This window comes from Rattus norvegicus, chromosome 17 (genome assembly GCF_036323735.1).
Source record: "Rattus norvegicus strain BN/NHsdMcwi chromosome 17, GRCr8, whole genome shotgun sequence".
Taxonomy (NCBI): Eukaryota; Metazoa; Chordata; class Mammalia; order Rodentia; family Muridae; genus Rattus; species Rattus norvegicus.
Window position 1 is genome coordinate 58,015,356 of NC_086035.1, and position 24,461 is coordinate 58,039,816.

Genomic DNA, 24,461 nt, shown 5'->3' on the forward strand with positions numbered 1-24,461 from the left:
AATAGCAGGAAAATATTAAAGACTTAGAACTCTAGGATTTATCTTGTGACAAGTGCTTGCCCAGGACACACAGGACTGAAGTTACGCCCCCCAATGTCCCAGTCAAAAGCATGGGCAGGAGCGTGGTTGAGAGCAAGCTGAGCATCCCTCTAAGTGCTTAGACTCCAGGGGCTGACATGGACCTCAGGAGTGTAAATGGCACATCTCGACCCAGTTACACAGTAACACTAATGATAAATCCCCAGCAGGCTGCATGTGCACAGATCTTAAAGAACAGGAGAGAACGCGGTGCTTGTCCCTGGCCCTGCTCCAAGGTTTGTCATTAGGCACACATACAAAAGCTAAAGTTGTGTCAGCCTGTAACACGGTGTGATGGGCACCTTCCTTGTACCTCAGCTAGCCATTATACATCCTACAGCAGAGGGCGCTATTACTACCCCCATTCTGCAGCCAACAGTGACCCACCAAGGAGATGGCTTCTAAACTGCACCATCTCTACCTCACAAAGAAAGCTACTTCGCACAGAATAGAATGTAAAATCTATTTCTCTGTGTAGGTATCGTTTCTTACAGAGAGATCTCAAAACCAAAAGTGAAGAAATATTAGAAATACTGTTATCACAATTCAGTAGAAACAGGGTTTTATTCTTGAAAACAAAAATAAAATTTGAGTTGAAAGTACAATATATCCACAATTCTACATATCTGACCAGAACACAGAACACAATGACTGCATTTTTATGTGTTAGAGACACAGTTTGGGAAATCCAACCCAACCTGTTTAACTGGGAATGGGGGAACTTTGCTTGAAGTCCACCAGATCCAGGAGGAAAAAGCTGTTCCTTTCCTCTCCAGTGTGAACCTTGGGTTCATGTTTGATATTACGTGAAGCATAAGCATGTATGAGGTACAGGTCATAAAACGCTGGGGACCTTTGGGAGCAGGACCTTATGGGGAGGGGAAGGGACAGAGTAGCAGAACAGTCACTCATACATGAAGCAAAATCCAACTGAGGGTTAGTGGGGGAGAAAAGTGGGAGGGGGTGTGTGAAGAGCAGGAAATCAACAAAGACAAGGTCTGCCTAAGGAACCTGATGGGACACAAGCCCACTGCTTTATTTTATTTATATATATATATGATATATCCCCAGCAGGCTATATATGATATATATATTTATTCATTCAGAAGACAAAACACCTAAGAGAACTTTGATTGAAAATAGATACTAAAAATACAAATTTTGAAGCTTTATTGCATTCATTACCTATATATGATGATAACTGAAAGGGGTTTGAAATGATTTCCAACTAGAAACTGACAGAACTATCAACCAAGTTGATGATAAAAATTCATTTTATCATTCACTTTGCAGAGTTCAAATATGTCTTTTGCAATTTTTTTTGCCACTGATATTTTAATAAACTCCACCTGATTGGAAGAAAATATCCAGAACTTCTGACCAAGTAAAAGGGTGATGACGTCAGATATATAAACGTTAAGGCCTGCTAACATTTGGTGGCAGTTCTTCCCAGAAGTCCAAAGGGCTACCATCACGCCTGTGTACTGACGGCTCTCTTTCCACTGGCATCTGTAGAACGGTCAGGGCTGTTACTTTTTATGGATGCTAACAAGCCTTTGACTTTTTCACTCATCGGCTTTTTCTTCTTTTTCCGAGAGAGAGATGTCTGGCCTGCCCCAGGAGGCAGCAGGAGGGCAGCCAGCCCCCAGGGATGGCTACTGGAAGAAGGCTGATCCTTTTTTTCCTGTTCCAAAATCCAGGCACTGTCTCTGGCCAATTCCACAAATTTTTGTAGCTGGTTCTGACTCACATTTTTGCTTATGTTAAGAGATGTTTCAAAAGGATTCTGGATGTACAGAGGAGAAGAATCAGGCTTGTTTTGCTCCCTTCCCTGCAGACCACAACAGAGAAGACACATATGTAAGGACTTAGCTCCCAGGAACACACAAGAGCAGCCCAAGACAGAGTACAGAACTGCTTTCCCAGGGGTCTTTGTACAGATGCATTTACATGAGTGCAGATGTGGCCAGACTGTTCTTTTCCCACACAGTTTACTAGTATTCTCTGAAGACAATTACTTAGATTTATGATCTATGAATAATGATGTCAATCCTTAGGTGACAGGTATCTGGACAAGGTCATTAATTAAAAAAAAAACCCTCTTTACATAATACAACTTTTACTTAAAAAGAGAATGGCCTGAATCAAGAGATGGAAGGGAAATGGAGGGAAGGAGAGAGGGAGGGAGAGAGAAAGAGAGAAAATACTAAATTAAGCCTCAACCACTGAAGCTGAGGGAAGCAGAGAGATCTATCCTAGGGACCAGGAATCAGGGTGGTGGTAGCACATGCCTGCAATCTCGGTACTGCGGTACTGCGACAACATCAGATGCCAGAGCTACCTCCTGCTCTGGCAGTTCCTTGGATGCTGAGCTCAGTCAAGTGCCACAGCCCATCCCAGCTCTACCTCATGACTGTTACTCAGATCTAGCAGTCTTTAAAGTACTTTACAAGTGAATGGAATGAGAACACTAGTACAAAAGACAGCCAGCTTACAACAAATGCTGACACAGTCTTTACCTGTCGGATGTTTATGGAATTCTTATTGAAAGCAAAATTGCCAAAATACTCAAAAAATTCCTTTAGTAGTAATTCTGCAAGAAAATAAGATGAAGAAAATCTGTCAGAATCCAGAATCTGAAAAGGAACAAGGGGGGAGGGGGAGGGGGGGAGAGAGGAGGAGAAGAGAAAGAGAAAGGAGAGAGAGGGGAGAGGGAGAGAGAGAGAAGAGGAGAAAAGAGAAGAGAGAGGAGAGAGAAAAGAGAGAAGAAAAGAGAGAAGAGTAGAGAGAGAGGGGAGAGGGGAGGGGGGGGGAGGGGGAGGGAAAGAGAGAGAGAGAGAGAGAGAGAGAGACTTACCTAGTGTTTCTGTGTTTCCAGAAGGTTTGATTTTATTTATGTCCTGGATGAATGTACAATTGTTTCCCTCTAGAATACATCTGTCTTCAGCATCTTAAACACACAGAAAGAGAGTTTCATTCTGTAAAGTATTTCCTCCTTCAGACTATGAGTTAACCCAGTTAAATACCAACGTCCTATCACTAGTCATGCTGTCTGTAGTTAGTTCATAGATCTGCAAACTCCACTTACACAGGATTTGAAACAATCTCACAACAGTGGAAACGATTGCTGCATTGCCTTCATTGCACTAAAGTTAGCTTCTAGTAACTCAAAGACTTTAACCCATCTTTTGAAGTAATGAGTTTTCTAGTTATAAATGAATGAAAACAGGCAGTTTTTACCTCCTTCTACTAAACAAACTTCGGGACATCCTCACTCAGAGATTGATTTTCTTTTCCATCCTTAACATTGTTTTATGTTTTTATCGAATGATTAAAACTAGTTGTTTTAAAGGGGTTTAAAAACTGTTAATTTATCAAACAAAGAACTCCTGAGCAATCAGAATTTATTAATACAGAAAACAAAGTAAGAATACATTAAACCAGGCATTCACTTTCCTACTAGCATTTATATCTTTGGATGGAGTCATTTTCCTTATTTTTGCTAAGTCCACAGATACCATGAAATCCACAGGAACCCTAGTATGAGTCCCGATATACAGTGTACATGATGTTTCTCAAAAGCAAAGTGCACTCTCACAAGGCTGATCAGCAACCAGCTCCTGTTAGAATATTTCCCAATACAAGCCATCCTCTCCTGAAACATCCTTAACGGCATTTGACTACAGGCATGATCTCACCAGACTGCCCCACTCTAGGAATAAAAAGACCATTCTCCTGTGACCCACAACCATATCTATTCTATAGCAGACACTTTATAACCTGAACAACTGTGGATGTCTATAATTCCCAGGGGAAAACTAGAAAGAGAAAATCTCTCTTTATTTAATGTATTTTACATTTTTTACAAACTAAGATCTACATTACTGAGCTATTTCCCTTGCAGTGTTATGTGTTCTACCGTTTCAATCTGAATCTGAAGTGTCCCCAAAGGCCCATGTGTTAGAGACTTATTCTCAGCTTGTTAATTTTGGGAGGTGGTAAACACATAATGAGGACATACATGCCTTTGAAGGGAAGAAATGGAGGGATCTACATTTTCCCCTTCTGCTCAAATATATATAAAATTCCCATGTGTCCTCCACCACAGTGTGCAGCCTTACCACATGCCCAAAGCTTTAACAACACAAAGCCAACACATTACCACACAGCTAGGAAAACTTTTACTTCTTTGAAATGTATGTATGTATGTATGTATGTATGTATGTATGTATGTATGTATGTTGTGGTTTGCCCTGAAGTTATCTGTATTTTGATGCTAATTCCACTGCCCCAAGGTCAGCTGCCTAGTCACGGACTCGGGACTCAGGGGACTTCACCAGAACCTCCTCTCCATTGAATTTGTAAAGTACAGGTGAGGGGCAGGTACAGGATAGAAGGAGGCCTGTCACTGGGTGAGAGGAAGGATGGGCAGGAGAGAAGTTTGAAGGAAGAGGAGGAGACTGGGACAGAAAGGAGGAAGAGACGGGAGGGAAAGAGAGAGAAGCCGTGCGTGGCAGGACAATATGGCAGGTGATGTTAAGATTCCTCTCTGTGTATTTACAGGTTGTTATTAATGTTCTTAATGGATGGATGATACCGGGCTTTGTATGTTTAGGTGGGCAATTATGTCTCACCAATTGGGTCAAAGATTATTGTGTTGTGTGTTCTTTCATGTGTAGATTTAAGTGTAATGGAGTGTGGGGCAACTGGGCTGGGCTGCCAAGGAATTGGAATGTGTGCTTCTGGCAAGATATCCAGCAGATATCTTGGGGCACTGCGCTGTGCGGGACCTAGCGAGGTAAAAGACAACCCTACTTTTTTATTTTTTATATTTTTACAATAACATATATAAATATATATATTAATAGTCAAGTAACAGATTTTATATATATATATATATGTTACATATATATATATTTTGTTTGTGTGTGTGTGTGTGAGTGTGTGTATACGCGCATGCACATGTGCGTGTGTGTATCCCCCATCCTGAGACATGGTTTCTCAGTGTAGCTCTGGCGGTCTTAGAATTCACTCTGTAAACTAGGCTGGCCTCGAATTCAGAGATCCATCTGCTTCTGCCTCCCAAGTGCTGGGATTAATGGAATGTGCCACCACGCATAGCTCCTATTTTTTGTGACACAGCACAAGTCAAATATATTAACTGTCTTTTAGCAGCTGTGCCCTACCCCACACCCCAGGAAATGTGTCTCTGATTTATAACATTACAAACAAAGGGGCCCCATGGAAACCCCTAAGCAACCCAAGCTACTGCCAAGGCTACTGGCTACAAACTGACGGTAAGACCTACTGCTGAAGACATCATCTACATAGCTCACTAATCACACAGAAGCCAAGCTGGTACCCACCTAGAACCTTCACTCCTATTGAGTAGCATTCGTACTCTGTACACCACCAGAAGAGAAAAGTAAAGACCAAACAAACTAGCTACAAACTCTTCGATCTACCATGGTGACCTGGCTGCATGACACTACTGCAACAGTGGCATGGAAGTTGTGGGAACAATCAACCACACTATCTGACTGGAGTTAGGCCCACTCCTATGAGATGAAACTCACGCCCAACACTGCCTGGGTGGCCAAGAACCTGACTAGATAGGCCATGGACCTAAGGGAAAACCAAATACCACTGTTCTGCTAAAAGAACATAGCAATAAAATAATTTCAAATGACATTTTGCTATACTCATAGATCAATATATTGTTCATCATCAGAGAAGCTTCCTCCAGGAAAGGATAGGAACAAATACAGAGACTCAAAACTGTGTAGAGTGGGAGGCCTTGGAACACTCAGTCCTAAATGGAAGGTCTTTATCAAATCCCTCTCCTCAGGGATCAGGGAACTCCACCAAAGAGGAGGCAGAAAGAGCTTAAGAGAGAGAGGATAAAGACACCAAGGAGACAAAGCCTTACAGACAAAACAGGACTGAATCCCATAAGGACTCACAGAGACCGTAGCAGCATGCACAGGGCCTGCACCGGTCTACACTAGATGGGGACCCAGGTTTGAGGGAAATGAGACACAAGTTCCCAATCCTAGTCCACCAGAAGCTATCTCCAATTGACGATCAATCAGAAAGGAAAGATTTTTCCAATGGAGTCTCATTGGGTACACAACCACACCAGTAGTAGATGGCTAACAAACTCAATGTCCTGACTTCCTTTAGTGATGACCAGCAGTGTGGACACATAAGCTGGGCTCTGGTCATGGTGTTTCATCTCAGCAATGGAAACCTAAGATAAATACATCAGTAGAGAAAGGCTCTGGGTTTTTAATTGACTGTGTTTACAGAAGTATTTGTAATATGACTCTTATTTTTCTGTTAGTAGTTTTTTAAATTGGAAACATTTTTTCCATACAATATATTTTGATTATGGTTTTTCCCTCCCCAACTCCTCTCAGTGCTCTCCACTTCCCCACCAACCCATGTCCGGAGCTTTTTTGTCCCAGAATACAAATAGGCAGCTTAAGAAAAGTAAGATAAAGTGAAAACATACAAATAGAAAAAACAGCTGAAGAAAAAGCACAAGAAACAGACAAATGCAGAGACACATATATTTGCACATACAGAAGACACATGGAAACAAAATTGGGAAGCATAATATATAAGCAAAAGCTCTGTAAGGAGAAAAATGCCCAGACATTGTGAGACCAAAAAAACCTCTAAAAATAAAGATTAAGTGATTAATTATATCTAGATCTTATGGAGGCATTTTTCAATTAAGGCCCCCCTCCTTTCAGATAACTCTACAAAACTAGCCGCACGGTGTTCTTTTCACTAAAAAGATTTCATAGAAAATATTGAAACTCAAAGGCAATTTGATTTAAGGTAAGACCATCTTTGTTTTTTCCACATTCAAGCATTTTGCATTCAAGCACCATAAATGGTTTGGTGTTTTAGTCTTTTCCTTCTTTAAGTATCACCCAAACATGGACAATGTCTGTCTGATATGATAGACAGTCACCTTTGACTACTAATGTGAAAGTGGGGTGAAGATCTGGTGGGAAAAAGGGAGAGGACAGGTGGAGGAGAAGACACATGTGACCAAAATATATGTATGAAACTGTCAACTCAATTGATTAAGAACACAAATAACTGGACTAACCCTAGTAAGACATCAACCCTTCTGAGGACCTAGCAGAATTCTCTGTAGACAGACACAGCAGGTTTGAACAGAATGAACTTGTAGCAATCACATTATGCCACAGTAAGCATTACAGTCTAAGAGGGAGACAGGCACCACCTGAACAGTCGCACCGGTACAGAAATAGACACACACAAATATGGACAATTTACTGCCACTGGGTTTTGGTGGGGGTACAAAAAGAACTCGACAGAGAAAGTGTACCCTGCTTTAAAAGCAAACAGTGCTAAGAATAACTGGACATCCAGAGGCCAGAAAGAACTAACTTGAAATGGATAACAGGACTAAGTGTAAAACATGACACTTACCAAAGAAACTTTAAGGACATTTTTATTACCTAGGGTTAGGCAGAGTTTACAAAGATTCAAAAGTATAATCTACAAAGGAAAAAGTTGATTTATTCAGACTCACTGAACTTCAAGGGCAAACCCCCAATCAAATCCTATGGATGAGTGGGACTTCCAGGAAGTGAGGTCAGCAAGCCCAATGTTTGTAGAAAAGAGCCCAAGTCCCTGATGCAGAGCTGCTGAGGACACTCTGGGAGGACTTCAGAATGTGGCTTTAGGTAGTTCTACATTTTGGTACACAGTTGATATGGAAAAACTGTAATCACAAACAAGACAGACACAGGGAATAGCCCAGAAAATACCAGAGAGAGCATTTCCTCTGAGACTGAAGGGAAGGCATGAAGATGAGAACTGGAGATGACACACTTACTTTCTCTATTAAAGAAGATGAAACTGGATATTTTCCTTTGGACAAATAAAGGCAGCAGAGGTCAGTGGAATGTGTGACTTTGCTCGAGGAGTAGAGGTGTGTACCCCTCCCCACAGAAACCCGACAGAGTTACAGATGGTACCTTGACATGTTTCAAGGTAATCTGGACAGAGGCAATCTTACAACCTTATTAATAAAGTAAGAGGATGATGAATAATTCTCATTATTGTCTTTGTCCTCCCACTTTTAGTTAATTCAAACTGATATGTGATGGCATCAAATGTAGAGTAAAGGTGAAAATACTATTCAAACTGGCTACATGCACAAGCACATAGAGCTCATATTGTTTACTTCCCATGTTTTCTATATTTATCTTCTTGTTAATGACGTCTACCTCATTTCTCCAAATTACCTATGCAACAGAATCCCTAGGACTTTGTTTATATTTTTTCAATTTCCTCACTACATATTTCTTTTCATCTTACCTATGCCGTCCTCCTCAATGGAATGAGTAATTTCCAAATATACTATTATGATTGTGGCTCCCAAAGATAATGCTGGAAAGTCAGATCCAAGAGAATATATACTGTGATGATATCTTTTACATAAGAAATAAAGAGGTAAAAATCAAGCTATGTCGTTAAGAGCTGGCAGGGTAGTACCAGAGAGAGCAAAGCTGTGATTCCTGTAGTACGTTACATGGTTACAACAGTGTGCTGCTGAAGTAGACCTGTACCCAGCCCATGGGAGCACACGGAGCACCATTTCTTGCAGGGCAAATGAGAGCCATGCAGCACAGGGTCTGTCTTGCTGTCCTGACTCATCTTGCAGCAGGACAGTTCTCCACGGATGGTGGTATGACAGATCAAGAGCACACGGATGGGGAGAGGTGAAGGAGCAGGTACAGAGAGGACACAATCACCTGAGACCAGCCAGAGAAGAGTCCCAGGAGAAAAAGAGGAAGTGACAATCAAGAGGAAGGTTACAAAGGGCAGGTATGCAATACTGAGAATACAGGCTTTCACCTCAGCCTAGGTTCTGAACGGTGGTCTGTAAAGATCTAGAGGTTCTGAAGGGCACTCCAGGAATTAAATAAACAAGCAAGAAAACAAAATCACTTCAAAGAGAACAAACTGGTAAGAATATCCTATTCTGAGGTTCAGAAGAAATCAAATATGAAAGCCATTCAGGCAGTTAATGACAGAGTTCCTAAGATGTCTTACATTTTTTGAGTTTAACATTGTTTTTTCTCATAGCCACAGACTTTTTAATCAACACTAATATGAGCTTTATGGAAATCAGCAAGTACTAATGCCATAACTCTAAATATGTAAACAGGAAAAACATTCCAACTAAGTTCACCTCAGTGATTTCTACCACATACTTAACAGACGCTAAGTAATGTTAAAGTAAAGAATGTTAAGAAACGTTCTTTCATGGCAATTTTAAAATCAAAAATTAAAAAGTAAGCAAAAAATAAATTCTGCTTTGAACTGACTGACAACCATATCTACAATGTGTTATAAAGAACTAACTGCTTATCAAGTCTGAAAAATCAATGGCTGGATGTCTTTAAGTGGAAAACTAAGGAGTTCCTAAAATAACCTCTTATGGCATGTTTAAATGACTTAGCATGAATACTTTGGAGGAGGCGGCTAGAGGGGAAATGAACTGCAAGCCCTGTATCTGCTAGGCAAGTGCTGGACTACTGAGCTACAGGCCCATGTCTCACACATACTTTAGTCTGTTTATAAACAATACTCGAATTAAAATTTCTGGTAGATACCAGGAAGATATTGAAGAATTCCAAGAAAGAGAATGAGACCAGTAGATACCTGATCATGAACAATCTCTGTGAGCACTCAGGAGCCAGAGGGAAGGGAAAGAACTGTGGGAGCAATGCCAGGGGAGTCCTTGAGGCTGGGGGAGGGGCCAGGGCAGGCCAGAGAAGGCCTGACTCAGGCTGGAGACTGAGACTGGGGCAGAGCAGTAGTCCGCTCCATGTTGCTGTTGTTGTTTTTCCAGCCTCCAGATCCCAAGCGCTCATGACAGGCTCACTTCTCAGTGTTAAACGTCAGCGCACCCAGCAGCACAGTAAGAAGGCTGTTTCTAAGCTGTTCGCTGCTGAGAATCCACCTTCGTTTTGCTTCTGTCTTGCCTTTTCAGGTTGTCAGCTATTGGAAACTGTCTGTCTGACACAGTCACTAAATACTCTGTGAAAGAAGGATTCCAGGGAAGAGGGGCCACAGACATGGCCGCTGCCTTCTGTTTCAGGCTCGGACTTGAGACCAAGTCCCACCCCGCCCTGCTGACCCTCTGGCAACCCACTGATTCAGCTTTTTTTTTTTAGCTCAGTTGTGAGCTATACTAACATTTGCTGCGTTTTCAAGAACTTCTGATTTGAATTAAGGGAAGGTAGCAGAGAGAGATAATTTAGTCTGAGAGAAGAGAAAGCACATTCCAGGCAAAAATTTAATTATGACTAAAGTAGCAGATAAAAAAATTATGAGAACAACCATAGTGTGGGTGAGTATGGGAGCACACAGGGAGGAATGGCAGAAGACGTTGTCGCTTAGACAGCAGATGGCTTTAAACACCAGCACACAGTTCATGACTCATTACATAGGAATAAAGTCCCTTCAGGGTTACTTTAAAAAGAGAAGACCCACATACACTTGAGAATTACCTCAGAGCAACATGTACAATGGGACAACTATAAAGGTGTGTACATATGTACCCTGAACTCTCTTCCTTTTCCAGATTAGAATACTTTTCCATCTCTTCTGGCAAGCTATCAAAATTTCAATTTATTCATAATATAAATAGCATGCTGAATTTAAAACACTATATATGTAGGACTAATTTTAAACTCAAACTTAAGTACATTGAGAATCTGTACAACATCAGGAAACAGTTTCAGACACCACAGTGCAATCTGGAAAGCCTGGGAACTATGATCAGGTCCACGGCTGGACCTATGTCCATTTTCGACATCACCTCAGACTAGGCCAGCCAAGTGAGAGGCTCCACTGTTGGAGGGTTAGGATAAACAAGTTGCTGATGGACACAAATAAAGCACAACTCCCAGTTCCAAAGGCCGAGCTTGACAACACCAGCTCCTATGAATGATGGTGAACACACACACTCACACACACTCACACACACACACACACCCCACTTAAAATTTGTAATCAGAATTAAAATTTACACCCGTGTATTTTTAGATTTAAAAATAAAAGCATAAATGACATGACTTACAAATACATGCGCTTTGACTCTACAGGGTAAATGTCTAGCCAGTGTCAAAAAGAAAGAAGGCCACTTCTAGTCTTACCTGCCATGGACTTTAGAGAATCCAGAGTTGGGAGAATGGGGGGTGATCTTCTCTGGAGGAAAAAGATGACCATCATTGTTAGGGAGAAGTTTGTAATCCAAGCACCAGGAATACTGCTTGTTAACGAATGTGCCCGAGCCCAGCATCGCACACCGAACACCAAAGCTCTTACTCTTGAATCCAGGGAGCCATATATATAAAGGAGCTCGGAACTTTTCAAAGCAATACTTCAAAACAGAAAAGTTAAAAATTAAAACTTCAAACCCCAAGTTAAGACACATGGGTCATATAAAAGACACGTCTGGGAACAGATCTCACTGTTTCTGCCTACATTTTGAAAACTGTGATTAAACCAAAGCATTATGCTGGCTGGCGTGGTGACAAGCACTGCAGTTCAGGCCACATGGGAGGCGGGGGCATGGCAACAAGGAGCTGAAGAGCAGCCCCAGCTATAAAGCAAGCGGGAGTCCAGCCTGAGTTACATCAAAGCCTGCTCAAAGCCGACCAGCTATGCATTCCCAATATTCAACTCAGTGTAAATGCTCAAATATCAACCACAGTCACTGCCAGTGACAACTACAGCCCCCTGACTCACACTCCCAGGATGGGATCACTGGTATGTGCCATCACGCCGCACTTGGTGAGCTCATATGGAAACAGACTGCTCAGTACTCAAGGATGGGTAAAGGGTAAAGGGCCCCGAGCTAAGCTAAGGCCTCAGCAGCCACATCCACGCGAGTCATTTACCAGTCATACCTATTGTTGGCAGTCAGGTCACACTGGAATCCAGAGCCCTGATGGGAGAATCTCACCAGTGGACAGCGAGCATTGAGTATCTTCTGAACACCCACACAGCCAGGGCCAAAATTGTCAAGGCACTCTCCTATTACAGATAAGATCTTCTGGGTCGCAACCCTTTCAGAGGGAACGTTTTTCACTTGAAATTCCATTAAAAAATTCCCTGTATTCTGAATATGAAAACATTGATAATTATGAGGGGATTTGGAGGAAAAGAAATTTTTGTTTAAACTTTAGAGAAAGGATGATTTAGAATTTAAGAGTCTAAGTAACTTTTAGCCAAACAAAGCAGCACTGAGACATATGGGATCATAGTAAAATAGACTTAAAGCTGTTTGGTAGTCTGTGGGTTTTGTGAAATACAAGGGCTAACCTGCAAAAGCACTGACTTAAGACTAACACATGTGTTGCAGTTGAGTATGTACATGAAGAACTAATACTCTGAACGTACGCCTGCCCTTTTCACTTAGCCAGTCAACACCCCAATGGACACATTACTCACAAAGGTGGGAGGATACAGGCAGAAGAATGACAGATCCGCAAGAGAAATCAAAGAACGAAGGCTTCCTTATGTAGAGGTCAACAGAAAAGTGAACAAAGAAAAAGATCATCCATTTCAAACAAATAGTAACAAATGTATTTGAAATTAACTCATCCCAAGATGGCTTTTAAAAAAGGTTCTAATCTGCAGAGCAGAGAGTAAAGGAGTGAGGCTAGACTTGTAGACTTGCTCTCTCATAAGTAAAGATATGGAAGAGGTGCAGGTAACAACACACTCATACACACACACACACACACACACACACACACACACACACACACACACACACACAGACACTCACTCTCTCTCTCTCTCTCTCTCTCTCTCTCTCTCTCTCTCTCTCTCTCTCTCTCTCTCTCCAGTTCTTAGCAGTGGACTGAGAGGCAGAGAAAAGAGTTGGGAAGTATGGCCAGGCCAAGGACAGCCAGTGAAGTTGCCCTGTGCCCAGGTGGGTGTGGCTTTGTATGTGAGCAGAGGCTTCCTAGATCATTCTTAGGTAGGATCAGAACAAGCCATAGCATTTTCACTGGTAGGAAGGACACAGGCAGAGACACATGAGTCAGCCTGGCTGCCAGAAAGAAATGGCCAGAGAGCTGATGCTAAGCTGCTCTGGATTCAGCCTCAGTAAGATAGTCCATGAGGAAGGCCACTGAGATCTAGGACACCGACTGTCACCAAAGCATAATGGAGCTTAGAATGAATGATATAAAAAAGCAAGAGAAGATGTAGGCTAATCAGACCAATAAACCCTGCACCTTAATAAAACAATGTAACTATATGACTCATATGATAAAAAATACACCAACGTTTGCCCACCAAATAAACAAAACTTTGACAAATAGGGCTAAGAAACAGCTCCATGGACAAGTGTCTGCATATAACAGTGCTACTGGACAGCTTATGTAGTCAATCAGAGTGCTGAATCCACTAAGAGATGACGTCTCAGAGAGGTAAGAAGACACCCCATGTTGAACCCTGGCCTCTACAGACAATTACATTCATGTGTGTGCATATCCAGGTGACCACCCATGTTGAACCATGACCTCTATCAAGCACACACATGTGTATGTACACACATACATTATATACACAGAAAAACTGAGAAACAGCTAACTCTAAGAGTGGTTCTCATATTTGCTGTTCCTATAGTACTACACGTGGAAGAAAATCTAATGAGGAAAAAAAATAAACCAAAAAAGAAAAACAAAAAAAACCAACAACAACAACAAAAAAACCCCAGAAACTAAGCACACAGACCAGACCAGTCATTCAGACAACAGGATACACTACTTGGGGCATAGTTACTATTTTTACTTTTATTGCCTAAATCTTGAAACACATAAGACTTTCTATCAAAACAGCAAAACTGGAGAAAACCAATTTCCAACACATGTTAATCTTGCTAAATCTGACACATTTAACTCTGATGTCATTCCATTCTTTGCTGATATCAGTTAAGTGGAGGTAAACCACAGACACAGACCTGCCCTGCTCAGCTTAGGACACAGGGGAGACGGTCAGGCCAGTCACTTGCTAGACATGGAAGGAAGAGACCCAAAAGACTGAAGTATCCAAAAGGTACAAAAATAATGATGGGTGATTTATTTTAAGCAGGGTGGGGAGAAAAGAAAGGACAGCTTCAAGAAGGCTGAGGCAGAAGTAGGCCTTAACTCTTAGAGACAAATCTTTTCAAGGCTGTGCTAACAAAAACCATTCTAGAACAGGAAATGCAATTCTAAGATTTTGAGAAAACTAGACCGCACTCTAAGATAACCTCCAGAAAGGCTGACAGCTAGAATACCAACTGTCACATAAAAAAGTAGAAAACAGGATGGTTCAAAGTCTGTTTGAAAGTAGGTAAGAGACCATGTGACTACTAAGCAAAACCAAGTAAACCAAGTAAAAGAGGATGAACAGCTGGGACAATTAAAACCCACTGATATCCACCATACCTACGCACTTCAAAATGAACATCAGTGCCCCGAAACCCTGAGGAAGCCAACTTTTCTGCAGACGGAGAAGCAGCACAGTAAGTGACCCCACACCAGACCAACACAAAGAAAGACTTCACAACTCCAAGTAATCACTGGCAGATGGACTGCATTCCTTAATGGTCACTAAAATTAAAAGTCAACAGCTATAATTTTATTAGGTCCAAAGACTTCCCTTTTCTAATATTTTATAGTGGTGCAAAGAGATACTTGTTACCTTGTGATCACTGAGATTTCCAGTTTCGTCTAAATCTAAAAACATGTCCAAATCACATCCTAATTTGCCAAACGTGTTCACTGAGGAGCCAAAGGGCCAGACGACACAGCTGGGAAAATAGGCAGCGGCGATGTCCTCGATCAGAGAGCAGGTGAGATGGCGGAGCCTGACATTCTCCTCCGTGAGCTGGAAGGCCTTCAGAAGAGCGGTCAGCTGGGCGTCTATCTAGCTGGCCAAAGAAAGGGACAGAATACACAGAGGTTTAAGTTCTGTAAAGTAATGTCATTTTCACTCTAACAAAATTTACCTTAAAGATACAATTGTTTTCCTCAGCCTTAAAAGAAGATTTAAAAATGTATTTGCATATGTACTCACACTTGTGCATACACATACGCATGCACACATACACATGCACACACACACACACACACACACACACACACGCTCCTGTGATATACTAGTGTACGCAAGAGCTTTCGGTTCAGTATTTATGTAGATTAAGACTGGGTTTCTTCCACAAATGCTGTCTACCTTATTTTTTGAGATGGGGTCTCTTGTTGAAACCAGAGATCACTGTTTAAGCTAGACGTGCTGGGCAGGGAGCTGTGGAGAGCTACCTGTCTCTGTACTACCATCCCAGAGCAGGGACTACAGGCTCATGCCTTGACGGCTCTGCTTTTATGTGGATGCTAAGGATCTAAACATGGGTCCTCGAATTCACACAGTAAGCAGTTTTTCCACTGAGCCATCTCCGTAGACCAGGCTGGTGGCTTCAAACTCCAAGATCCCCATGCCTTTGCCTCCTGAGTACCAAGAATAAAGGCAAGTACCACCATCAACTGGCCAAAGTTGATTCTTAATACTACTATTAAAAACACTAGCAAAATAAAACTTGGTTAGAATAAAAACAACTTTGTAAGCAGTAAGTAGAAAGTTTTGTTTCAGCAAAAAGGAAGGAAGGAAGCATCTGACAAGAGGTCACAACAAGCACAAAGGTCAGAGCAGAAAGGGAGCCCAGTGTCAAAGGGAAGAAACACAGAATTCAAGCAGCCCCCAAGTAGAATCAGGACCACTGAGCAATCTTTGCAGCCCCCACGTAGAATTTCTTAAACCAGTTCCATTCACTAAAAAAATCTGAGTTGTAAAAGAAAATGAGTCAAGCAAATACACACTTAAAAAGTACACCTTGATGGATTCAATGGATACAAGAATGCCTTGCCATGAAGGCATTTATGACTGCAATTCACTGCTCTAAAAGATATGAGGAGGAAACCATATAGTAATTTTGAGGTCATATACCAATTATCAAGATAACCTCACATACTTATCCCACAATCTACCCAAGAGACCACATCTATCAATTCTTAGCAGACATTGCTACACATACATCTTAACTCTTCACATCTTATAAAACCCTGTACCCACTAAACAGTAATGGAGCAGAGTGCCAGAACGCTTGTAATGCACAAACATACACATGCAAACTTACGCTTTCTGCGTAACTCAGCAATTCAAAGAGTTTCTTGCTTGAAGGAGGTGACTGGCTGTCTGCTTGTACAAACGATTGTCCAGATACTTGGTTAGATGGATTCTTCAGCTTTAAGTTCAGGAAACGTGACTTAAATGGAATTGCAGCCTCTGTGCTCTGGGTTGGAGTATGTGTTCCATTCTGCAGAGAGTTTATACTGTCTTTTTGGCAAAATTCTACAACAGCATAGAGACCCTACATGAAAAGTGCAAGAAAAGAAAGAGACCAAACAAACTATGCTTCACAATGAATTTTCAACACATTAACATAGCATCCTCAAAATAACCATTACAAAATACTGCATTTTCAATTTTACAAATGATGCCATTCTAACACAACTCATTACAAGTAAATTAGGAAAAGAACATCACAGTGCCCTGAAAAGATCAGTATAACAGGACAGCTCAGATCCCTCTTTCTGCCAACATCAACAGCACAGACTAAGTTAGTGGTTCTCGATGTTCTTAATTCTGTGGTGACCCCAACCACAGAAATATTTTTGTTGCTACTTCATAACCGTGATTTTGCTAATGTTATGGATCACAATGTAAATATTTTTGGAGACAGAGGTTTGCAAATGGAATTGAAGCCACCAGGTTGAGAACCACTGCTCTAAGATTTTCAGATTATAGGGTCACTCCATTATAAGGTCCTGACAACTCCTCTTCTTTCTGCAATGCTGAGGATTGAACCCAGGGTCTTCAGTGTGCTAGATAATGACTGAGCTATACCCCAACTATAATCCTGAAACACTGCAATAAGGGTTTCTTTTCTCACACCCAAGGCAGACAAGCCTCATTAAAGAAATGAAGGAATGGGTAAACAGGCCAGAGACCTTCGCTCACATATGACAAAGCACCAGCCTACTCCCACAGCAGATCCACCAAGCTAGGGAAGAGTTTGGATACATACAAAGCTCTCGTAGAAGAAATGATTACTGATGGATCCATGCTGGGACAGATACTTGAGAAACTTTTTCTCATTGATATTATTTGGACAATGTATCAAAACAGTCCGCTGGGCCTGTTCTCTTCTCTCTTTCTGCACCTCAGAGAATTTCTTTTGGAGGGTCTTGTCTTCAGTGCCTACAAATGAGACAAAAACATTTCTAATAATACACACATACAATTTAAAACATATATTAATAAAGTTTATGAAGATTAAGTATATAATTAAAATGATTTCATCCTAATCAATTATTTTTAAATTTTATTTATTTATTTATTTGTTGTGAGCCCATATGCGGCTGTGCATTGGTACATATATGGAGGTCAGAGAAAACTTTTGGGAGTAAGTTCTCTTCTTCCACTATGTAGCTTCTAGGGACCAAATTCAGGTGATCAAGCTTGGCCATAAGCACAGCATACCTGCACAGTCTGCGTCCTGGTCTTTTAATACTCATCTTAATGTGTACATATTTTAGTTTATTTTCCTTTTGACAAAGTCTCATTCTGTAGCTCTGGTTGGCCTGAAACTCACTATGTAGACCAGGCTAGACTTAAACTCAGAGATCCTCCTGCCTCTGCCTCCCAAGTGCTGGTACTAATGGTGTGTGCACCACCCTTGGCCTATCTTACAGTCTCTGTGACTCTGATTAAAATTGTGATTTGGAATACCTGAGACCAATGCTGGAAACAGTCTGCAAAAATTAGAAAGTAAAACCACTCACTCAACACTTCCGCAAATACACACATACAAAACCTGTACAATCTATAATACTGAAAAGCCTAAAGGAAATTAATACAAGTCTACGTATAATCAAACAATGGTCAAGACATTTAACATGCTGTAAGTTACTATAAAGATTTTCTCCATCTCAAACAATTGATACCCATTTGCTATCGACTAGGCATTCTACCGCAGGGAAATAAAATTAAAATCTAAAGCTAGAGATAGTACTTGCCTAGCTTACAAAGGCCCTGAGTTCAATCCTCAATACAACATAAAATTGAGTGTGAAAAGTACATGTCTGTAACCCCACCAATCAGAAGATAGACAGGAAAGTCCCGTGCTCCAGGTCACCTTCTGCAGTGAAATGCAAGACCATCCAGAAATGAAAATCTTTGAACCTTCCTAAAGACAAGGAGTTTTACAGAGAGGGATGAGGACAAGTTAGATACATTAGCCACAAAAAAGAAAATGAACAACTCACTTTCCCCTCGAAATACTTAACTTTCGATGGAGAGTTTGAAGTGCATTTTCTAAGTCTGAAAGGACAGACTCTATAAATTAAGAAGCACTAACTTTGATACCAGCACACCCAACAAAATTCCAGAGACTGAATAGAATGGGAGTTGTAACACATGAAAATCAAAAGCTTTGAGACCAACCAAGAAAGTACTCTAAATGCCCTATCTTGACTTTAGCAAACTCCAAGACTAACTTCATGGGGAAGAGGGAGACTTGGGTTTATGACAGTGCAAGCTGCTGGACCCTCAACTGTCCTCATCAGCAACTGTTCAAAGCCAGGTCTCTTAGGGCACAGCAGAGAACTCTGGGCCTTGGCTGCTTAGCACTGTAGCAAGTGAGTAAACAAGCAGAAACACCGATCTTCTCCCTCCTGCCCTAGTTGCTGAAGACACACTTACATGTGCCCCCCTCTTCTGTTCTAATGCTGAAGACACTTTTACATGCCCTACTATCCACTCCACATCAACCTTCATCATTCATCTCAGGCCTGACTCAGGCACTCCTTTTTGTCCCATCATGTTTTTTTCCCTCAATCAATGCTCCACACTCCCGCCAACGTGACCCTTCTACCTGTACACTGAAGTCTAAATGCCACAGCGTAGGTTGCTGGCACCACGTGCCTTTCGTTGTCCACTTCTGCCCTCACACCTGCCACGCATGGCACTGTACACACCTTATACACCTGCCACACATGGCACGGTATAACACATTACATACCTGCCACACACTACATACTAACAACTTTCTTGCCTCCATCCCCCTGTTGAAATGCCCACCTGCTCGCTTTCTATCTGGCCAACTTGCATTCAGCCTTCAAATTTTGCTTAGGTGTGTGAAGAGTTCAGGCACACCACAGTAGACTGTCTTCCAGCTCTGCAGTACTTCACTTCGGTATCTAGGAAGGAGTACAATCCACAGAATTGTTATGTTTACTTACTTAGCAGTATGGAAGACTATCTTCTTCACGTTAAGGACAGAGACTACTCTGCTTCCTGTCAATTTGACCTTAGCCTTCTCTTTTCATGCAAAGGCTCAGCCTGGCCCCCCTCACCACATATCCTAATGATACGAATGTGGAACGTAATCTGCTGGAAAAGAGGAAGGCCTCACAGTCAGCGGAGTTTCACTGATGCTTTCTGCACAAAGCTTGGAAGGTACACTTACTTTTTTCCTTCTCATCTACAAAATGGAGTCACAGGGCTGAGGAGATGGCTCGCTGGTTAAAGTGACTGTCAATTTTGAAGACCAGAATTCGGATCCCTAAAACCCAGGTAAATGCCAGGTAGGCAAAGGCCCACTGCAATAGCTAGAGGGTTCCCAGAGCAACGACTGACACTAGTCACTCCTTCAGGCTCTGGGCTGGATTGAGAGATCCTGCCTCCATGACCAGGTTGGAAGAGCAGTGCTGATAAGTCTCTGAATCAGCCACACACTCGTGCCTACATACACTTGCACTTCCACACATGCCCACACATATGCAACCATACCCACACGCACAACACATGCATGTGCACACCGAAAATAGATAAAACTTAAACGGTAATGGGGCAATAATGCCTTCTGTTCTACTCCACAGCTTTTCTTTTATGTCCCAAAGAGCATATGAAAATGTTCGCAAACTTAAGCCACCACACAAATGCTAAATTACAATAGTGTCTAGCACAATCCTTATTTGGATTTGCAGGGTTACTTAAAGAATTCTCAACAGAAGCTGCTTCTGCTAAGTCCAATTCAGTCACTTCAACATACATCAGATGTCTTGCAAGGCTGTTGTAGAATTCTGAAAACTATCCACAGGTTACTAAGATACAAGGACGGTTCAATGAGAGTGGAATCTCAACAGACAAAGTGTATACATTTTCAAGGTACCTGTTGAAACAACGGATGCAATTCTTTTACCAAAAGGGTTGTGCTGAAAACTCCAAAATAATACAGACATTTCCTAGGCAGAGGGTTCTAAGAACCAGGAAAATTGGCTGTTCATTGGGCTCTAGTTTATTCAGCCTTTGGGGACATCTTGCGGGATATTGCACCGGCTAGTTTTATAGAGTCATTCGAAGCAAGAAAACCTCAACTGAGAAAATGGCTCTATCAAGATTCCGCTGCAGGTAAGTCTGTAAAGCGTTTTCTTTAATGATTGGTGTCTCTGGGATGTAGGTGGTACCATCTTGGACTGGTGGTTCCGGTTATAAGAATGCAGATTAAGCAAGCCACGAGGTGCAAGCCGGTAAGCAGCAAACCTCCATGGTCTCTGCATCAGGTTCTGCCCCAGACTCCTGACCAGTTTGAGTTCCTGCCTTGGCTTCCCTCAGTGAACGGTGAGTCGAAATATGTTAACTCAAATTCTTTCCGTCCCTGGTTGATTTTGGTCATGATCTTTCATCAAAGCGCTAGTAAGCCTAACCAAGGTAGATTATAAAAGACTGAGGTCAGGGATGGAGCAAACACACTGGGTAGCAATACTGATTACTGTTATAACCACCGCGAACGTTTTTTTGTGTTGAACAACTGTGTCCCTGTCTAAACAATTTCACGGTTTTATACGGCTGTCGTCCTCCACAGTAACAGGCGGGAGACCAGGCCCTGAGGCCGGTAGCCGCTCGCCCACCGCCCGTCTCTGCCAGCCCGGTCACCTGTTTCCGCACCCCCCGAAGGCTGTTCTTCGCTCCCGACGCTCGCGACTCTGGTTCCTGGACAACTGAGGTGCCTGGAAATAGAGTGCGGGACTCGGCTCCTTCTCTGGGAACACAGGGGCAAGCGGGTCAGGAGCCCCACGCCGCGAGCAGCCATTGTCACGGCAGCAGGAAGTAAACGCCAGAGGTCAGCCGGCTTCTGTGCGAGCATGCGCGCCGAGAGACTGCGACAACGGGAAGCCTGTTGGGTCAAACTAGGAAGGCAATGTGGAGTAGAAAGCAAAATGGGGAGGTCAAAATGGAAATCGCTGAGATTTGCATAAACTTACGTGTTCTGAATTTAACTTTCTGTTGCCTCACTGAACTCTGGTGAGGTGTTGCTACTCCATTATACAGAGTTGAACTTCTTACGTTTTATTCACATCTTATTGAAAAGGAAGGTGAATGAGCCTCAGAAGTCAGACTCAGGTCAGACGACCAAAGTTATTGTTTTGTCCCTAAATATGCACTTTTAAAATACCAAATACCTAAATAAATATCTTTTTTTTTAAAGTGCTAAGTGCTAGTAACTTTATTGGGATTGTACCACTATCGAGTTCCTTTCACTAACTCAAATTTTAATTAAATTTCCCCTAATTTTCTCCATTTGTTTCTAAGCAGATTTTACTAATTGAACTATATTCCTGCATTCCATCTCACAACAGGGGAAAATTCATTTTTCTTCATTTGTAAATTATGTGTACGGTACCTGTATGTAGATTTGTACATGTGAGTGCAATGCCCAAAATTGCCACAAGAGGGCATGAGATCTCCTGAGGCCAGAGATGCCAGGAACTGTGAGCCACCTCACGTGGGTGCTGGGAACCAAACTCTGATCCTCTGCAAAAGCAACGTGTCCTCTAACTCTTTTTTTTTTTTTAAAGATTTATTCATTTATTATATGTAAGTACACTGTAGCACCGGAAGAGTGCATCAGATCTCTTTATAGATGGTTGTGAGCCACCATGTGGTTGCTGGGAATTGAACTCAGGACCTCTGGAAGAGCAGTCAGGGCTCTTAACCACTGAGCCATCTCTCCAGCCCGTGTCCTCTAACTCTTTTTTTTTTTTTTTTTTGTCCTCTAACCCTTGAGCTGTCTTTCCAGACCAGACCCTGGATAGTATTGGTGTTCCAAATGTGTGACCATTCATGTGTAATTTTTGTATGCAAGTGTGTGCATCTAGAGGTCAGAGGTCAACATCAGGTGTCTTCCTCTAGAGTTCTTTACCTTATCTTTTGATACAGCATGCCGCACAGTTTTGTCTGGACCGGCTAGCCAGTGAGCCTCTGAGATCCACCTGTCTCTGCCTTTCCTCACCTGGAGCAAATGAACTAAACTTGTGTTCTCTGCAAGAGCAGTATGTGTTCTTAACTCTTTAGCCACTACCCCAGCCCCTGTTTTAACACTAAAAATACATAATGTTTAGTTTGATATTTATGCATTTATGTGTGACAGAGCGTATATATACACATGGATGTGGATGCCCACAAGGACCAGAGAGGGCCTTGGCTATCCGGGAACTGAAATCATGAGCAATTGTGAACCAACCAGGATGGATATTGGAAATTAAACTAAAGTCCTCTGCAAGAACAGCAAGTCTTTCCAGGCCCTGCTGTCGTCTTGTGTGGAGCTCCTGTGCTTTTTTCCATTTGTCACAAGAAATGCATGAGGTTTTGATGTTTTGCACATTCTTGACAATATTTGCTAATTTTTGATTTATTGCACTAATGTCTATCTGTTGCCGTGATAAAACATTGTGACCAAGATAACTTTTAAAGAGTTATTTGGGCTTACAGCTTCAGATAGTTAGAGCCGGCAATGGCAGAGCAAAGGGGAAAGGCATGGTGCCTAGAGCAGGATGCTGACAGTTTACATCTCAAACTGCAAGCACAAAGCAGAGAAAAAGCACCGTAAATGGCTCAAGTCTTTCGAGCTCTCAAAGCCCACCTCCAGAGACATGCTTCCTCTTGCAGGGCCACACTCCCTACACATACCAGAGCAGCTCCATCAACTGGGACCAAAGGTTCAAACATCTAAGCCTAAGGGCGACATCCTCAATAAGAAACCTATATTTTGTTTTTGTTGTTGTTGGTTTGGTTTGTTTGTTGTTTCGTTTTGATATCACCCATCCTAGTGCATGTGAGGCAGTGTCTTGGGTTTTGGGTTTGCACTTTCCTGATGGAGGCTGAGCACCTTTTAATGTAGTTATCAGCCTTCATGAATTCTCTCTGGGGAAAGGATAATTTCCATGCTTTATTCTAAAAATAAATTCAAAACACACAAACAAAAACATGTTTTATCTTTCATTATAGAGTGGAATGTTTTTGTGGGATGGGGTAGGGGTTGACCCTTTGCTTTTAAGAGTTAGAATATTTTCCCGTGAAGATCAGGAATCCAAGAATTTCCACATTAGGCAAGTTCTCCACATTGAACTGGACATTCAGCCCCTGAAGCATTCCTAGTAAAAGACTCTTGTTCTGGACATGAGACTCTTATATTTGATTTGCAAATATTTGATTTCATTCTGAGGTTGTTTTCACTCAAAAAGCAATTCATTACACGGGTTGGGGGTGTACATGTGGAAGTTAGAGGGCAGTTTGCAGGAGTCTTTTCTTCCACCGTGTGGGTACCAAGGATTGAACTCAGATCACCAGGCTTGACAGCAAGTGCCTTTACCCACAAAGCTCTCTTACCTACCTCCTGATTTTGCTGGTTTTATAATTTAATTTATTTTAATTTAATTTTGGTTGTTGGTTTGGTTTGGTTTTGAGACTGGGTCTCACTATGCAGCCCTGGCTGTCCTGGAACTCACTCTGTAGATCAGTCTGGCCTAGAACTCACAGAGATCCACCTGCCTCTGCTTCTCAAGTGCTGGGATTAAAGGTAAGTACTACATGTAGCTTTCATTTTTGCTTTCCTAATGACCGGATTGGTGCAATTCTCCAATATCACACCCCGTATAAAATCTTAAAAGATGGGCCCAGGCATTTCCATCCTTCCTGGGAGAAAGTTTACAACCGTATCCCTGAATATTAGGAGACCAGGTACATGGGTGACTCTCACTCATCACGAATATGATTTTGTGGAATCTGCACCATGGGATTCTCCTGCTTGTTATAGACAGACAGACAGACTGACCGACAGACAGATGCATGGGTGGGTGGATAGGTGGATGGACAGACAGACAGACACACTAGACTGGGCTTTCCCAAGGCAGATGTGAAGAAACAAT

General features: G+C 42.0%; 1 protein-coding gene and 1 long non-coding RNA gene across 7 annotated transcripts; one reads left to right on the plus strand and one right to left on the minus strand.

Annotated features, from left to right (window-relative positions):
• Window positions 1-623: 623 nt before the first annotated feature.
• On the minus strand, window positions 624-21,380 carry Mtpap (mitochondrial poly(A) polymerase). 6 transcript variants are annotated; one of them, XM_063276480.1, is made up of 10 exons: window positions 21,202-21,342; window positions 19,333-19,451; window positions 17,279-17,451; window positions 16,328-16,561; window positions 14,839-15,063; window positions 12,048-12,259; window positions 11,292-11,518; window positions 2,936-3,028; window positions 2,598-2,671; window positions 624-1,909 (listed from the first exon to the last, which is right to left on the minus strand). In XM_063276480.1, exons 5-10 carry the CDS (start codon window positions 14,881-14,883, stop codon window positions 1,550-1,552), a joined length of 1,011 nt encoding a protein of 336 aa, XP_063132550.1. In that variant the 5' UTR covers window positions 14,884-15,063; window positions 16,328-16,561; window positions 17,279-17,451; window positions 19,333-19,451; window positions 21,202-21,342; the 3' UTR covers window positions 624-1,549. The 6 variants fall into 6 exon arrangements, 5 of the variants coding, with proteins under 5 accessions (XP_063132550.1, XP_063132551.1, NP_001386243.1 ...); XM_063276481.1 differs by having other exon boundaries at window positions 21,190-21,205; NM_001399314.1 differs by lacking the exon at window positions 19,333-19,451 and having other exon boundaries at window positions 21,202-21,365.
• LOC134482858 (uncharacterized) lies at window positions 20,398-21,748 on the plus strand. The gene is made up of 2 exons (XR_010059478.1): window positions 20,398-20,874; window positions 21,119-21,748. It is a non-coding gene; the product is annotated as an uncharacterized LOC134482858 (long non-coding RNA).
• The last annotated feature ends 2,713 nt before the right edge of the window (window positions 21,749-24,461 follow it).

Excerpts from the sequence above, each read along its gene's own strand:
- Mtpap (NM_001399313.1), bottom strand. The coding sequence starts at position 21,346 with ATGGCTGCTCGCGGCGTGGGGCTCCTGACCCGCTTGCCCCTGTGTTCC. Across the intron at positions 16,562-17,278 it reads ATTTCTTCTACGAGAGCTTT|GGTCTCTATGCTGTTGTAGA; the intron begins GTATGTATCCAA and ends CTTTTCATGTAG. Across the intron at positions 3,029-11,291 it reads TTCTCTAAAGTCCATGGCAG|ATGCTGAAGACAGATGTATT; the intron begins GTAAGACTAGAA and ends TGTGTGTTTAAG.